This window comes from Rhinatrema bivittatum, chromosome 8 (assembly GCF_901001135.1).
Source record: "Rhinatrema bivittatum chromosome 8, aRhiBiv1.1, whole genome shotgun sequence".
NCBI classification, from domain to species: Eukaryota; Metazoa; Chordata; class Amphibia; order Gymnophiona; family Rhinatrematidae; genus Rhinatrema; species Rhinatrema bivittatum.
The window spans coordinates 195,469,915-195,487,254 of record NC_042622.1 but is presented as its reverse complement, the minus strand read 5'-3'; the positions used below and the strand labels follow the sequence as shown (position 1 = coordinate 195,487,254).

At 47.3% G+C, this 17,340-nt stretch overlaps 1 protein-coding gene across 3 annotated transcripts in view; it reads right to left on the bottom strand.

Moving 5' to 3' along the window:
- Nucleotides 1–290: 290 nt before the first annotated feature.
- Nucleotides 291–17,340, bottom strand: part of LOC115096998 (solute carrier family 13 member 5-like) — a 227,180-nt gene continuing 210,130 nt past the window's right edge. For all 3 annotated transcript variants that reach the window (XM_029612371.1, XM_029612373.1, XM_029612372.1), the window contains 3 exons: nt 12,498–12,659; nt 9,440–9,577; nt 291–1,965 (listed from right to left, as the gene is read on the bottom strand). In XM_029612371.1, coding sequence (XP_029468231.1) covers nt 1,837–1,965; nt 9,440–9,577; nt 12,498–12,659 — 429 coding nt within the window. In that variant the 3' untranslated portion in view covers nt 291–1,836. The remainder of the gene's footprint in view (nt 1,966–9,439; nt 9,578–12,497; nt 12,660–17,340) is intronic.

Sequence of the window (17,340 nt, the reverse complement as noted above, 5' to 3'; positions counted from 1 at the left end):
TCACGGATGGTGTTACATTCAGCAAGTCACACAGCTCCACAAGCTTTATTTTCAAAAAAGGTTTCACCTATTCTATATCTACAGTGAAGGTCCTTTATGAACAGGAAAACCCCCCTCCACCCAATGTGTTTTAAAATTAAGATCACAAGGTCTTTGGGGGAGGAGCTTGTAAGCAAATTATTTTTCTTGCACAGAGCCATGTACACGGACCCTATCAAATAAAAATTATTGTGGTACCGTGAGCACTCTCAGGGTAACCAGAGGACAGATTCAGGCTGGATTCTGGCAAAAATCATTCATAAACTTCTTTATTAGGAACACAAAACAAACTAAAGCAGCTCTGCTATGCTTTTGCAGTTCAACAAAACAAATGTAGTGTTACAAGTTACAGTTCATCAGTACTCTAATTCTCTAAGCTTCCTTCTCTCCCCTGGGCCTGGCTAGTTATATACCTTCGCAGGAACCTCCTCCCGGACTAGGATTGCCCAGTTTTAGGCTTAAGGTGGACCGGGCCAGATCTCCGGATCTGGTCCTTTAAGGTGTTTGGGGTTTTCTTCTGTAAGAAGCCTTTCACTAGACACTGTAGCTTATAACATCTCATTTCACAAAGAATAAAGTGCCAGTTTGGAAAGAAAAAAACTGACCCTTAAGTCTACTGAAAACTGGCCCTAGTAAGAAAAAAGAAAAAAGGTATTTCTTCAATTGCCTAAACATTATGGGCCCAATAGTTAAATATATCTGGTTATCAAAGTTATCTAGATATTACTTATCCAGATAGTTTAGGATAGTCAGCAGCACGGCTATACTGCGGAATATAACCGGATAAGTTCTTGTTATATCTGAATAACGTTAGACTTGCTATTGAGCAACTTAACCGGATAAGGTTGACTATAGGCACCTATCAGGTCAAGATAACCGGCTAAGTAGAACCATCCCAATTTGTCCATTGCCTGCCCAATGACTTATCTGGCTAAGTGATGCTTGCTGAACATAGCTGGATATTCAGTGACTTTAACTTAGCCAGATAATCCTACTTATCCGTCTAAGTAGCATTTCAATATTGGTCCCTATAGTGTCAAAAGCTGAACATGCAAACTACTTCGAGTGAAAAACTGGAAGATTTCAGCCTGGTTCAAGTTCAGCAAAAATCCATGGATTTACCTGAGATCCCTGGAAAAAGATTCTGTACAATCCTTCTTTTTTGCTGCAGATCTTAGGGAAATCTGCATAAATCCGAGGATAACTTTTGCCAGCAAGTGGCCTCTCTCTTAAAAATCAAAAACCCCAAATAAACCAGGTTCGTGGACTAATTTGTGAAAACCGTGGATTTTTCAGCAACTTGGTTTGCAAAGTCTTACATCCCTATAAGATACTGTGCAAAGCTGCTGACGTTGTTTTCTGATGACCATACTGGGAGGTAACTAACACCAAAGAACGTATCGTCTACATGTGTGATTTGGTAAGGCATACCAGCAAGTTAGGTGTTTGTTCAGTAGATTGAAATAGCAGCCTCTCTGGTAGTGATTTGCACTAATAATAATTTTAAAAAAATTAATTTAAAAGATGCAAACATCATTGCATTTCTTCTTTCTTTGGGGGGAATGGGGGTGAGGTGTAAGGGTTAAGGACTGAGTTCGCTACAATTCCATAGGTTACATAGAACTCAACAGCACCATTCCAGTCTCAGATAACCTAGAATTGGTTTGTATGCCTGACCCCTGCAAACGGAGTCAAGTTCTAATGCACTGATAAGATTTCAGAACTTCCTGATGGAGAGTGACTATCAGAAAACAGAACAACAGTCCTTTTTTCTTTTTTTTCTGTCTGTTTGCTTTTTCACAATACGCTTGTAACATTGGCCCATGATGGGAAGGTGTCCAAGTTGAACATCACACGTCCCCAAGTGTTGATGGCCAGCGAAACACAGGACACCCCGATTATGTTCAGTACAAATCCAGTTTTAGCCTGGGAGGAATAGAAAGAACACAATAATGAGATTTTAAAAAGAGCTGTCATGGCCAAGTGGCATAAACACAAAAAAGACTGCAGTCTTCTTCCCGGCTGCCCAATGTGTGAGTTGTAGGTAGGGGGACACAATGTGTGATCTGTGGTATCCCAATGTGTGAGTTGTAGGTAGGGGGACATAATGTGTGATCTGTGGTATCCCAATGTGTGAGTTGTAGGTGGGGGGACACAATGAGTGATCTGTGGTATCCCAATGTGTGAGTTGTAGGTAGGGGGACATAATGTGTGATCTGTGGTATCCCAATGTGTGAGTTATAGGTGGGGGGACACAATAAGAACATAAGAAAATGCCATACTGGGTCAGACCAAGGGTCCATCAAGCCAAGCATCCTGTTTCCAACAGTGGCCAATCCAGGCCATAAGAACCTGGCACGTACCCAAAAACTAAGTCTATTCCATGTAACCATTGCTAATGGCAGTGGCTATTCTCTAAGTGAACTTAATAGCAGGTAATGGACTTCGCCTCCAAGAACTTATCCAATCCTTTTTTAAACACAGCTATACTAACTGCACTAACCACATTCTCTGGCAACAAATTCCAGAGTTTAATTGTGCGTTGAGTAAAAAAGAACTTTTTCCAATTAGTTTTAAATGTGCCCCATGCTAACTTCATGGAGTGCCCCCTAGTCTTTCTACTATCCGAAAGAGTAAATAACCGATTCACATCTACCCGTTCTAGACCTCTCATGATTTTAAACACCTCTATCATATCCCCCCTCAGTCTTCTCTTCTCCAAGCTGAAAAGTCCTAACCTCTTTAGTCTTTCCTCATAGGGGAGCTGTTCCATTCCCCTTATCATTTTGGTAGCCCTTCTCTGTACCTTCTCCATCGCAATTATATCTTTTTTGAGATGCGGCGACCAGAATTGTACACAGTATTCAAGGTGCGGTCTCACCATGGAGCGATACAGAGGCATTATGACATTTTCCGTTTTATTCACCATTCCTTTTCTAATAATTCCCAACATTCTGTTTGCTTTTTTGACTGCCGCAGCACACTGCACCGACGATTTCAATGTGTTATCCACTATGACACCTAGATCTCTTTCTTGGGTTGTAGCACCTAATATGGAACCCAACATTGTGTAATTATAGCATGGGTTATTTTTCCCTATATGCATCACCTTGCACTTATCCACATTAAATTTCATTTGCCATTTGGATGCCCAATTTTCCAGTCTCACAAGGTCTTCCTGCAATTTATCACAATCTGCTTGTGATTTAACTACTCTGAACAATTTTGTGTCATCTGAAAATTTGATTATCTCACTCGTCGTATTTCTTTCCAGATCATTTATAAATATATTGAACAGTAAGGGTCCCAATACAGATCCCTGAGGCACTCCACTGTCCACTCCCTTCCACTGAGAAAATTGCCCATTTAATCCTACTCTCTGTTTCCTGTCTTTTAGCCAGTTTGCAATCCACGAAAGGACATCGCCACCTATCCCATGACTTTTTACTTTTCCTAGAAGCCTCTCATGAGGAACTTTGTCAAACGCCTTCTGAAAATCCAAGTATACTATATCTACCGGTTCACCTTTATCCACATGTTTATTAACTCCTTCAAAAAAGTGAAGCAGATTTGTGAGGCAAGACTTGCCCTGGGTAAAGCCATGCTGACTTTGTTCCATTAAACCATGTCTTTCTATATGTTCTGTGATTTTGATATTTAGAACACTTTCCACTATTTTTCCTGGCACTGAAGTCAGGCTAACCGGTTTGTAGTTTCCCGGATCGCCCCTGGAGCCCTTTTTAAATATTGGGGTTACAATTGCTATCCTCCAGTCTTCAGGTACAATGGATGATTTTAATGATAAGTTACAAATTTTTACTAATAGGTCTGAAATTTCATTTTTTAGTTCCTTCAGATCTGTGGTATCCCAATGTGTGAGTTGTAGGTGGGGGGACACAATGTATGATCTGTGGTATCCCAATGTGTGAGTTGTAGGTGGGGGGACACAATGTGTGATCTGTGGTATCCCAATGTGTGAGTTGTAGGTGGGGGGACACAATGTGTGATCTGTGGTATCCCAATGTGTGAGTTGTAGGTGGGGGGACACAATGTGTGATCTGTGGTATCCCAATGTGTGAGTTGTAGGTAGGGGGACACAATGTGTGATCTGTGGTATGCCCTGAGAGAAACTGCCTGCACTGATAAGAGGAGGACAGAGGAGTTCTCTCTCTGATTTGCATTGTAGCTAATGTTGAGATTACTTACCTGATAATCTCCTTTTCCTTAGTGTATGCAGATGGACTCAAAACAAATGGGTATTGTGTGCTCGTGCTAGCAGTTGGAGACGGATCTGACGTCAGCACGGGTACATATACCCCCACAGGAAGTGAAGCAAATCAGTAATCTTCCTTGCAAAGCTTTTATGGATATATGTGTACTGACCGATCGATTAAATGAACAGGATTACCCTGACCAATTGATGGTAGCTGGAGACCACCAGTGTTCTCAACCGGAAGGCGTCGACACCCGGCAGGGTGGAAGCCCTATTATAAGCAAAACATGGCTTACCGTGAGTCGGCGAATCCCCATGTACACCGGCAGCCGGGCGGGATGCTGAGTCCATCTGCATACACTAAGGAAAAGGAGATTATCAGGTAAGTAATCTCAACATTTCCTAGCATGTAGCAGATGGACTCAAAACAAATGGGATGTACAAAAGCTACTCCCGGACTGGGCAGGAGGCTGCCCGAGGACCATGTAGTATTGCCCTCGCAAATGCTGTGTCCTCCCTGGCCTGGACATCCAGGCGGTAGAATCTGGAGAAGGTATGGAGGGAGGACCACGTCACCGCTTTACATATCTCTGCAGGCGAGAGCAGCTTAGCTTCTGCCCAAGAGGCCGATTGTGCTCTGGTAGAATGAGCAGTAACCTGTAGAGGCGGTGGTTTACCCGCCTCTACGTAGGCTGCCTTGATAACTTCTTTAATCCAGCGGGTGATGGTCAGCCGTGAGGCCGCTTCCCCTTGCTTCTTCCCGCTGTGCAGGACGAACAAGTGGTCCGTCTTTCGTACTGCTTCTGACATTTCCAGGTATCTGGACAACAGTCTGCCGATGTCGAGATGACGTAGTATTCGACCTTCTTCCGATTTCTTCAAACTTTCCGTGGTAGGCAAGGATATGGTTTGATTGAGGTGGAAATGTGAAACCACCTTGGCTAAAAAGGATGGAACTGTGCGAAGATGGATAGCCTCTGGAGTGATTCTGAGAAATGGATCACGGCAGGACAGTGCTTGTAGCTCTGAGATGCTGCGTGCTGAACATACCGCCAGCAAGAACACCATCTTCAAGGTCAATAAACGGAGAGACAGGCCTCGAAGGGGCCTGAAGGATGATCCCACTAGAAATTCCAGTACTAGATTGAGGTTCCACAAGGGCACTGGCCACTTCAGTGGCGGGCGAATGTGTTTGACTCCTTTCAGGAAACGTGAAACATCTGGGTGCTTGGCAATGGATTTGCCGTCACGCCTAGGACCGTAGCAAGACAGCGCTGCTACCTGTACCTTGATGGAGCTGAGGGACAGACCCTTCTGAAGTCCATCTTGTAGGAAGTCCAAGATGAGAGGAATCTTAGCGGCATGACTCTTCTCTGGTCCACCGCCCTTGGGCGGTGAGTTCCTCGCAGTGTGCTCCCCATCCGTTCAGGCTGGCATCTGTGGTGAGCAGAATCCAGGTTGGGGAGGACATTCTTGACCCCCAGCTCATGTGGCTGGGCTGTAACCACCACCGTAGTTGAGTCCGCACTCTGGCCGGCAGAGGTAGGTGTATGGTGTAGTTCCGCGATCGTGGACTCCATCGAGATAGAAGGGCGCGTTGCAATGGTCTCATATGAGCCCGCGCCCAAGGCACCACTTCCAGAGTGGATGCCATGAGGCCGAGGACTTGTAGATAATCCCGAGCTGTGGGCCGGCTGGCGCTCAGCAAGACCTGCAGGTGATTCCGGAGTTTTGACTGTCTCTTGGAGGTCAGACTGACCTTGTCATCTTGGGTGTCGAATTGGACCCCTAGGTATTCCAGCGACTGGGATGGCGGTAGTGAACTCTTCTTTATGTTGACTACCCATCCTAGGCTTTCCCGAAGAGCTATAACTCTGTTGGTTGCCCAGTGACTCTCCTCCGGTGACTTTGCCCTGATCAGCCAATCGTCCAGGTAGGGATGGACGAGAACTCCTTCCTTCCTGAGTGCTGCCGCCACTACTACTATGACCTTGGTAAAGATCCGCGGCGCCATGGCTAACCCGAAGGGTAAAGCCCGGAACTGGAAGTGCTGATTCAGGACTTTGAAGCGTAGATAGCGCTGGTGATCCCGATGTATTGGGATATGCAAGTAGGCTTCCGACAGATCTAGGGAGGTGAGAAACTCCCCTGGCTGTACTGAATTCTTGACAGACCGCAGAGTTTCAATGCGAAAGCTGGGGACCCGTAGGTGTCGATTGACTGACTTGAGGTCCAGGACGGGCCTGAAAGTGCCCTCCTTCTTGGGTACTATGAAATAAATGGAATAATGCCCAGAATTTATCTCTTCTGCAGGTACTGGGATTATGGCTCTTAGAGCCCGGAGCCTCTGTAAGGTCACTTCTAATGCCGCTTTCTTGATCGGCGAGCAAGGAGATTCCACAAACTTGTCCGGTGGAAGCCGAAGAAAATCCAGGTAATATCCTTCCCGGATGATGGCGAGGACCCACTGGTCCGAATTGATCTCGACCCACCTGCGGTAGAAGAGGGTTAGCCTGCCCCCTATGGCTGCTACCCTCGGATGGGTCGGCTGATTGTCGTTGTGGGTTACGGCTGGGGCCAGAACCTGGGCCGGTTCTCTTCTTGGTGTGCTTAGCTCGAAAGGGCTGGTTCCTGGGCTGAGAACGAGGTGCTTGATAGCGAGTCCTGTAGGGGTTGAAGCGCTGCGAGTTTCTACCTCTGGATGGTCTAGAAACAGAACGCTGGCTCCTCCTTGACCTGTCTTCTGGTAGACGGGGTAATGGAGAGGCACCCCATTTAGTAGCCCAGTTCTCGAGGTCGCTGCCGAACAATAGTGAACCCTTAAAGGGCATTCTTGTGAGTCGTGTCTTGGAGGACGAGTCGGCCGCCCAATTGCATAGCCAAAGCTGTCTCCTGGCTGCCACTGAGGAGGACACTCCCTTGGCTGCGGTACGGACAAGGTCGGAGGCTGCGTCAGTGAGAAATGCAAGAGCTGATTCCATGTCTTCTCCCGGGGCGTTGTTTCTTGCCTGTGATAAACAGGAGCGCGTCACCACGTTGCAGCAAGTCGCGATTCGAAGGGACATGGCTGCTACCTCAAAGGCTTGTTTCAGAATGGTGTCCATGCGTCGGTCATGCATATCCTTGAGGGCCGCTCCCTCCTCCACCGGAATGGTGGTGCGCTTCACAATTGCGCTAACTATGGCCTCTACCCTGGGGCACGCCAGCTGCTCCTTGGACGCCGGATCCAGAGGGTACATGCCAGACAAGGCCCGACCCCCTTTGAATGAGGCCTCCGATGCCTTCCATTCCAGCTCAATTAGCTGCTGTGCTGCTAGTAGTAGGGGAAAGTGGAGAGCCGTTTGGCGCAGGCCCTCTAGCAGGGGGTTCTTTATAGGGTCCCCTGGGGGGTCCTGGCCCGGAATGGCCAGCTCCGATAAGCATTGTGAGACCAGGCCTGGCAGATCTTCTTTCAGAAAGAAGCGTCTCGTGGTCCGATATGGCTCTATCTCCGAGGGAAGTTCACCCTCCTCGGGGGGCTCCTCACTTACCTGGGAATAATCCGAATCCCCATAAGCGGGGCTGTCGGGTGGTGAGCGGCTGCGCCTAGGTCTCAAGGGTCCAGGGACCGGGTCAGCTGGAACGGGAGGACCCATTCGAGGAGCAGACTGTATCTGGACAAAGGCGTGAATCCCCTTGAATAATTCCACCCAGGAAAGCGAAGCCGGATTCGGCCGCAGGGGTACCAGGTCTCTCGGGTTCCCTGGCTGCTCGCCGCGGCCTGCCAAGTCCGGTGTGGTCCCTGAGGAACCGCTGGGCTGGGACCGGTCTTGTCCTGGAGCTCCCAGGGCTTCCTCACATTGGGCACATAGGGAGTCTGCTTCCTCGCTCTGTGTGGCTCTGAGGTTGCATGCTGAGCAGAGGCTTAGAGCGTTCATGCCTGATTCTGGAGGAGCCGGCTCTGCGGACGCATGGGCTTTCTTATGCTCCATTCGCCTGAAATGCGGCGTCGCACAACGATGTGCGCCTAACACGTGCGCTTAACAGCATGCGCCTAGAACGGGCGTCTTAGAACGTGCGCCTATAACAGGCGGCTTTATAAACGTGCGCCTATAAACATGCGTCTTATAGATGTGCGCCTATAAACGGGCGTCTTATAAATGTGCGCCTATAACGGGCGTCTCATAAATGTGCGCCTATAACGGGCGTCTTATAACTGGGCGCCTATAACGGGCGTCTTATCAATGTGCGCCTATAACCGGGCGTCTTTAGAAAGTGCGCGTATCTTAGTAGCGTGCGCTAACAACGTGCGCCTATCGCGTGCGCTAACAACGTGCGCCTATCGTGTGCGCTAACAACGTACGCTTAGCAAGCAAAGTGCGCTTAATTAGAAAAGATGAGTAGGCAGGCAAAATGGTGACCTCCCAGGCGGGCGGCCTCGTAGGCAGGCCCAGTTAGTCCACACTTCCTCGGAGACCAAGTAAAGATGTACGCCTTACCTTGTCTTCGGTGCTTCCCGGCTACGACCCAGGCGGTCTCCGGCTGCGGGGGAGAGGGGAATACCTTCACCGCTGCGCTTAAGGAAGTGCACCCGCTGCCTCTAGGCCGCGCCCAAACTCGTCTCGCTCGGGGGCCAAGCCGCGCCCAAGCCCTTCTCACTCGGGGGCTGGGTCCCTGCTGCGAACCGGCCACCGGACCGAGGCTCTTACCTCCAAGGGACCCTAGAAGTCAGCTCGGGAAACTCAACTGGGTGAGTGACCGCCCGGTATCACCACAGGAGTGCGGGGCTCGTCTTCAGTAGGTTTCTTCTATGAATTTAGTCGTTAGAATTTGGAAACACGCTCAGCGAGCGTGGGGTAGCTCCAAACTGCTTTGGAGACGGAAATTACTGATTTGCTTCACTTCCTGTGGGGGTATATGTACCCGTGCTGACGTCAGATCCGTCTCCAACTGCTAGCACGAGCACACAATACCCATTTGTTTTGAGTCTATCTGCTACACGCTAGGAAAATATGTTTTGTTACTCTTGGACTGGCTTCATCCGTGGTGCTTATATTAACTTCACCCTCTCACTCTGTCCTAATGTAGCTTGCTCCAACAGAGAAACTTTCCTTTTTTTTTTTTTTACTGCCAGTTTGATCAGAGTAAGTGAGGCAAGAAGCTGCTAAGCCTCTGCCATACCTATGTGAGAACCAATGATCTTATTACCATGTCAGAAACGCGGAGATGGCCATATGAGAACACAATGGCGTTGGGCGGCGTCGCTACAGGCAACATAAATGCAATGGATGTGCAGAGCGTACAAGGGAGCATCACATAGAGGGGGTGCAACTTGATAGACTGCGCCTGGCAAGAAAGAGAGAGGCAGCATTTATAAACATTTGCAAACAAGACTCAAGCTGGCAGACTGTTCATTCAAGTTCCTGGAATTCGACCCAGGGTGGGGCTGAAGGGCTTTGGCGCCTAAATACTAATGGCCCACATGCTGCAAGGGCATGTATCTCCTCCCACGAGTGGGGATTAAATCCAAAAGTGTGATTGTGACCACCCAAATCAGACACTGACTTACACCAGAATTTCACAAACAACTATGGTTTACACCAGGTGTTCTGGACTCTATAAATCAAACTGCTCCTGAAGCTATTCAATGGCTTATGGATTGCATCCTGAACATGAGCTGCACATACTTGCCAAATGCCAGAAGGAAAAGAAGTTAGGATAGCAATCCTCCCTTGCTGGCTGAAGAAAGCATGTAAAAATTCAGCTTTGAGGGTCAATGCATGATCTAGATCACAAATTCTCAACCCTATCCTGGGGACACACTTAATCTGTCAGGTTTTTATGATACTGCAACCTCCAAAAGATCAAGGAAACCTCTTGATGTGTGTTTTTTGTGCGGTTGCTATCTATGGATCAGCCACTTGTCTTAGCTGGCCCATTAGGATAGCTCCCGTGTTTTATTCTTTAATTTTCTTGACAAACAATTTTCTTTTTCTGTTTTTCAATTTTACAAATCCTCTTTAAAACTATGTGCTTCTGTTCTCCCGATGTGCAGTACGACCCATCATTTATTATTATCTTTTGCGGAGTCGGACCCATGAGTAGCGGCAGCAATTGAGCAGTTAAAAGATAAGTTAACCTTTTTACAAAAGATAATAATAAATGATGGGTCGTACCGCACATCGGGAGAACAGAAGCACATAGTTTTAAAGAGGATTTGTAAAATTGAAAAACAGAAAAAGAAATTGTCAAGAAAATTAAAGAATAAAACACGGGAGCTATCCTAATGGGCCAGCTAAGACAAGTGGCTGATCCATAGATAGCAACCGCACAAAAAACACACATCAAGAGGTTTCCTTGATCTTTTGGAGGTTGCAGAATTGTTGCACTAAGGAAACGAGGTTGGTTGTTGGAAAGGTTTTTATAATAGGCAAAACAACAAAGAGCACTAAACAGGTCCTTGAAATCAAATAAGGAACACAAAAGGCACCACCAAATCACTTCAGGCGCGCAAAAGGAATTTCAATTGTGTAAAATGAAAAATTATTAATGAAGTAAGAGCCGCATCTGCAAGCCTGTCATCGTGTTCAAACTCACCAGGTTGAACTGTCCGGTCTTTTCTTCATTTGCGGTTCTTACCGGGCTGTGAAGCCTATTGTAGTTGTTATGGCTGTTAAGCCTAGAGAAAATATTTGGAATGGATAACTTTTATCAATAACTTTTGAAAAATGTTCAGGTTTTTATGATACCCATAGTGAATATGTATGAGATTAGATTTGCAAATATTGGAGACTCAGTATATGCAAACCTATCTCATACATATTGATTGTGGCCATCCTGAAAACCAGACCAGTCAGGTGTGTCCCTAGGAAAGGGCTGAGAACCACCAAGATTAGCCCTGCAGAATCATTAAGAGGAGACAAGGTCTCGGCTCTAGTAGGATGTGCTGATGGGGGAGGCCCGCAGCGGAGGTATCACAAACCTTCATGTGCACTCCCTCAACATCTCTCCTTTCATCCTTACTCATCTCTCCCCAATTCAGTGCAGATTTTCAAGGAGCAGGGAGCCCAGCCCCCCCTGAAGCCGGTGCATTTTACACCTTTCAGCTCTGCATCAATCAGAGAACTCCCTCCTTTCACTGCAAGTGCCCCCACCATGCTTCCTCATTCTATCTGGGTTTCTATGTGTATATGGCATATTATACATTTCATTCCATATGCTAGCAAGGACTTAAGATTTTAGGCTCATGAAAGGCTTCTTCCGACTAAAATTGCTGGTACTGACTGTTTCTGATAACTTGGGGAAATGATATTTTTGGAGGCACTGTGGGAGAGACAAGACTGACTGTAATTAAAAGGCATGGGTGCAACTACATATTTCCTCAGGCTGTCTGGTTTGTGGTCTCTCCCTTCCTTGGAGCCTTAGCATCACTGTATCCTGTAAAGTTAATGCCAGCTATGTAACCTTGATCTATCAAAACTGAAGAAAAAACATACAGGGGCGGATTTTAAAAGCCCTGCTCGCGTAAATCCGCCCAGATTTACGCGAGCAGGGCCTTGCGCGCCGGCGCGCGCAGAGCCCCGGGACTCGCGTAAGTCCCGGGGTTTTGTGTCGGGGGCGGGCCCGATCCGGGAGGCGTAAATCCGTGGACAAAGGTAGGGGGGGGGGTTTAGATAGGGCCGGGGGGGTGGGTTAGGTAGAGGAAGGGAGGGGAAGGTGAGGGGAGGGCGAAAGAGAGTTCCCTCCGAGGCCGCTCCGATTTTGGAGCGGCCTCGGAGGGAACGGAGGCAGGCTGCGTGGCTCGGCACGCGCCGGCTGCCCAAAATCGGCAGCCTTGCACGCGCCGATCCTGGATTTTAGAAGATACGTGCGGCTACGCGCGTATCTACTAAAATCCAGCGTACTTTTGTTTGCGACTGGTGCGCCAACAAAAGTACGCGGACACGCATTTTTTAAAAATCTACCCTACATTGTGTATATGCAAAATCCTGGTCTACAGTCCTGTGATCTGCCTCGTACAAGGAATGCTGACTGGTGGATTCTTTTGGCAATATCTTGCCTCTATTTAAATCTCTAATATGAAGCATGGCTATGCATTCAGACTGATAATCTCTCTTTGGGTTAATGGTTTCTTTTTTCTTTCTACGGCAGGTATTAGAAAGGGATTAGAAAGACCCACTTTAAAGCAGTGTATAAACCATGTTGTAGGCAGAAGTCGCACATGACAAGACCTAAGTGAAGTAAATGAAACACAGAATGTTCTTACCATGGCGCCAATGATAGGAAGAAAGAGTGTTGCTATGGTCACATTGCTGGTACACTCAGTGAAGGCAGCAATAAAAAGCGACAGTATTAATACAATGGCCCAGGGAGGGATAGTTTGCAGTAACACCATCTGGTTTCCCATCCATTTCGACAACCCAGAAGCCTGAGCACAAAAAACAGTCAACACATATCAGGAATCCTAGTACAGTAATAACTAGAAGACTCATCAGAAGCACAGGTCACAGGTAGGCAACCTCCGATCCCTGTAGACACCAGTTTGTGTGGGTTTTCAGGATATCCCCAATGAATATACATTAGATGAATTTGCATGCACACTGCATCAATTGTTTGCAAATCTCTCTCATGCATATTTATTAGGGATATCGCGAAAACTCAAGCGGACTGGTGTCCACAGAGACTGGAGGTTGCCTACTTCAAAGCAGGCACTCACTTGCCAGGTCTGTTTGGCAATGTTCAGGCATTGGCCATACTCACTATTTACATTACTACAAAGCTTCATAGTTAGACTTGGGTGGAGAGGGGTGCTAGTTGTGATCTAAATGGACAGTCTTGTACAAAGGGGGAAGATGACAATAACTGTCCTGCATAAGGGGAGATATCTTACAAGAGGTCACGCTTTATGACTGGCAGCCGAGATATATCCTTTGCACTGTGGATAGGAATAATAGGGCAGACTGGATGGGCTGATTGGTCTTATTTTTGCTGTCATCTACTAAGTCAAAAACGTTAATACAGAAGGTAATTTTGTAGCATCACACATAAATCAACCAACGAACACGTGTTCAGGGGGGATTTACACGCATAAGTGTGCTTTGAAAATTATCCCAGCAAACCTACAGAGAAAATTTTGGGGAAAATGTATGTTCATACATTTGAATTTTGAAATGTATGCACCTATCCAAAGCCCTCGCCAACTCCACCTCTGGGAATTCCTCCACTTGTACAGCTAAACTTACACATGAAGAGGACATATGCATGCAAGTTCACCTGCAAATTAGGCAGGTAGTTTTAAAAATACTCACTTCTGTGAGTAAAATACTGTAACTTGAGCTAGCAATGAAAAAAGCATGCGCTAAATCTTGCTAAAGCTACCTTGCAACTTACAGTTGTCTCATCAGAGGAAGTTGCTCCATTGGAGATTCTTTTCCTTAAATCTGGGTTTAACTGGGAACTTTGTTTGGTATACTGCCCCTCCTAATTTTTAAATACCAATTTTTGATGGACTGATTTCGGCCAAGGCAGATTTGAAAATGGAGAGATTACTTACCTGATAATCTCGTTTTCCTTAGTGTATGCAGATGGACTCAGAACAAATGGGTATAGTGTGCTCGTGCTAGCAGTTGGAGACGGATCTGACGTCAGCACGTGGTACATATACCCCTGCAGGAAGTGCAGAAGCTCAGTAATCTTCCTTGCAGAAGCATTATGGATATATGTGTGACTGACTGATTGATCAACTTAACAGGATTAACCTGACCGATTGACAGTAGCTGGAGACCGCCAGTGTTCTCAACCGGAAGGCGTCGACACCCGGCAGGGTGGATGCCCTATGTAAGAAAAACATGGCTTACCCTGAATCGGTGAATCCCCATGTATGTCGGCAGCCGGGCGGGATGCTGAGTCCATCTGCATACACTAAGGAAAACAAGATTATCAGGTAAGTAATCTCTCCATTTCCTAGCGTGTAGCAGATGGACTCAGAACAAATGGGATGTACAAAAGCTACTCCCGGACTGGGCGGGAGGCTGCCCGAGGTCCGTTTAGGATTGCCCTCGCAAATGCTGTGTCCTCCCTGGCCTGAACGTCCAGACAATAGAATCTGGAGAAGGTATGGATGGAGGACCACGTTGCCGCTCTACATATCTCGGCAGGTGACAGCATGGAGATAGAATCCGTTCTCAAAAAAATGAAACCCTCCAGCCATCCGACAGACCACATCCCTACAAAACTTCTGCTTCTCATCCCCAGCACCATCTCCAGTTCACTTACCAATATCATAAACTGCTCCCTGGCGCAAGGAATCTACCCCGACGAGCTAAAAACAGCATCTCTCAAACCCCTCCTAAAGAAACCCAATCTAGACACAAAAGAACTCGCCAACTTCAGACCCATATCGAACCTGCCGTTTCTAGCGAAGCTCACAGAGAAAGTTGTTAACACACAACTCTCTGACTTCCTTGAGGAAAATAAAATTCTTTACCCTGCACAGTATGGCTTCCGAAAATCAGCCAGCACAGAAACCCTCCTCATCTCACTATCAGACCACATCCTCATGGGACTAGACAAAGGGCTTGCATACCTACTGGTTCTTCTAGATATCTCATCGGCATTCGATACGGTAAACCATGCCATTCTCCTAAATCGTCTTTCAGAAATTGGAATCACGGGTCTTGCCCTCAATTGGTTCAACTCATTCCTCAACAATAGAAGCTACAAGGTGAGAGTCAACAACATAGAATCACCAAGTTATATATCAACGCTAGGCGTTCCACAAGGCTCATCACTATCTCCAACCCTTTTCAAAATCTACTTACTACCCCTCTGCCAACTACTCACTAACCTACAATTAACATACTACCTCTACGCAGATGACGTTCAGATATTGATCCCCATAAAAGATAAGATCCCCCAATAATATCACCAAAGAATGCTTCTACAAGCTTCAAGTGTTGAAAAGAATTAAACCTCTCCTCCACTTCCAGGACTTCAGAACTGTCCTCCAATCTACACTATTTTCAAAGACGGACTACTGCAATGCATTGCTCCTGGGGCTCCCCATCTCGGCAACAAAACCGCTACAAATGCTCCAGAACGTAGCAGCCAGAATCTTAACTAACACTAACCGAAGCGCCCACATTACCCCCATCCTCCGTAACCTACACTGGCTGCCAATAAAATACAGAATTCAACATAAAGCACTCACCATAATACATAAAACCATTCACAAACAACTCACCCTAGACCTACAGGCTCCACTCAAACTCCATGCCTCAGACAGGCCCATCAGAGAGGCATATAAAGGAATGCTGCAAGTCCCACCTACCAAATCCACCCGGCTAACAACCACCAAAGAACGTTCCTTCTCTACAGCAGGACCAGTCCTCTGGAACAAACTACCGACTGATCTAAGACTGGAACCATGCCTCCACACCTTCCGAAGGAAACTTAAGATGTGGCTTTTCCTCCAAGCCTTCCCCTAACACAAATTAACTCGTCATACCCAGATCAAGGAACTTAATATCTATTAATTTCATAACATATTAGTTGATAATTACCTAGTTAATCTCTATCGCTCTTACTCCTACTTCACTTATTCCTAGCTACACTAGCTCCCAAGTTCAATACCCCTGTTTATTGTAACTTTGATTTTTCGACCTTTCTTATTTATGTTTACTTGGTTTTATTTTTACTTCTGGTTTCCCCTGTTCCATGTAAACCGGCCTGATATGAATCCCATTCATGAAGGCCGGTATAGAAATGTTTTAAATAAATAAATAAATAAATCCTAGTTTCTGCCCAGGAGGCCGCTTGCGCTCTGGTAGAGTGAGCCTTGACCCATAGAGGTGGTGGCTTTCCCGCTTCTACATAGGCCGCCTTGATAACTTCTTTGATCCAGCGAGCAATAGTCGTCCGTGAGGCTGCTTCTCCTTGCCTCTTCCCACTGTGAAGGATGAACAGGTGGTCCGTCTTTCATACTGCTTCCGACATTTCCAGGTATCTGGATAGCAGCCTGCCGATGTCGAGATGACGCAGTACTCGACCGTCTTCTGACCTCTCCAACCCTTCCGTGGTTGGTAAGGATATGGATTGGTTGAGGTGGAAGTGTGAGACTACTTTGGGTTAGAAGGAGGGAACCGTGCGAAGATGGATAGTCCCTGGGGTGATTCTGAGAAACAGATCGCGGCAGGACAGCGCTTGTAGCTCTGAGATGCGGCGTGCTGAGCATACGGCCAGCAAGAACACCATCTTCAAGGTTAGTAAACGAGGGACAGACCTCGGAGGGGCCTGAAGGCGGGTCCGGCTAGGAATTCCAAAACTAGGTTGAGGTTCCACAGGGGCACTGGCCACTTCAGTGGCGGGCGAATGTGTTTGACTCCTTTCAGGAAACGTGAAACGTCTGGGTGTGCGGCAATGCTGTTGCCGTCACTCCTGGGGCCGTAGCAGGATAGCGCTGCTACCTGAATCTTGATTGAATTGAGGGACAGACCCTTCTGAAGACCATCTTGCAGGAAATCCAAAATGATGGGGATCTTAGCGGCATGTGGATTGGTGCTGCGAGTTTCGCACCAGGCTTCAAATACTCTCCAGATCCTTACATAAGTGAGTGATGTGGAGAACTTGCGTGCTCGGAGGAGTGTATCTATTACCGGCCCCGAGTATCCCCTTTTCTTCAGTCGAGCCCTCTCAATGGCCAGACCGTAAGAGAGAATTGAGCCGGATCCTCGTGGAGGATGGGACCTTGTCGTAGCAGGTCCCTGTGAGGGGGCAGGGGTAGAGGCTCCCCTGCCAGCAGTCTTCTCATGTCTGCGTACCAGGGTCTTCTTGGCCAGTCTGGGGCCACCAGAAGAACTAGGCCTCTGTGCCGCTGAATCTTGTGTATAATGGCGCCCAGCAGGGGCCATGGTGGAAAGGCATATAACACGATCCCCTGAGGCCATGGCTGTACCAGAGCGTCGATCCCCTGAGATAGAGGGTCTCGCCTGCGACTGAAGTATCTGGGTACTTGAGCGTTGGACCTGTCCGCTAGTAGGTCCATGCCCGGAGTCCCCCACTGATCCACAATCATCTGGAAAGCTGTGGGCGACAGCTGCCATTCCCCCGGG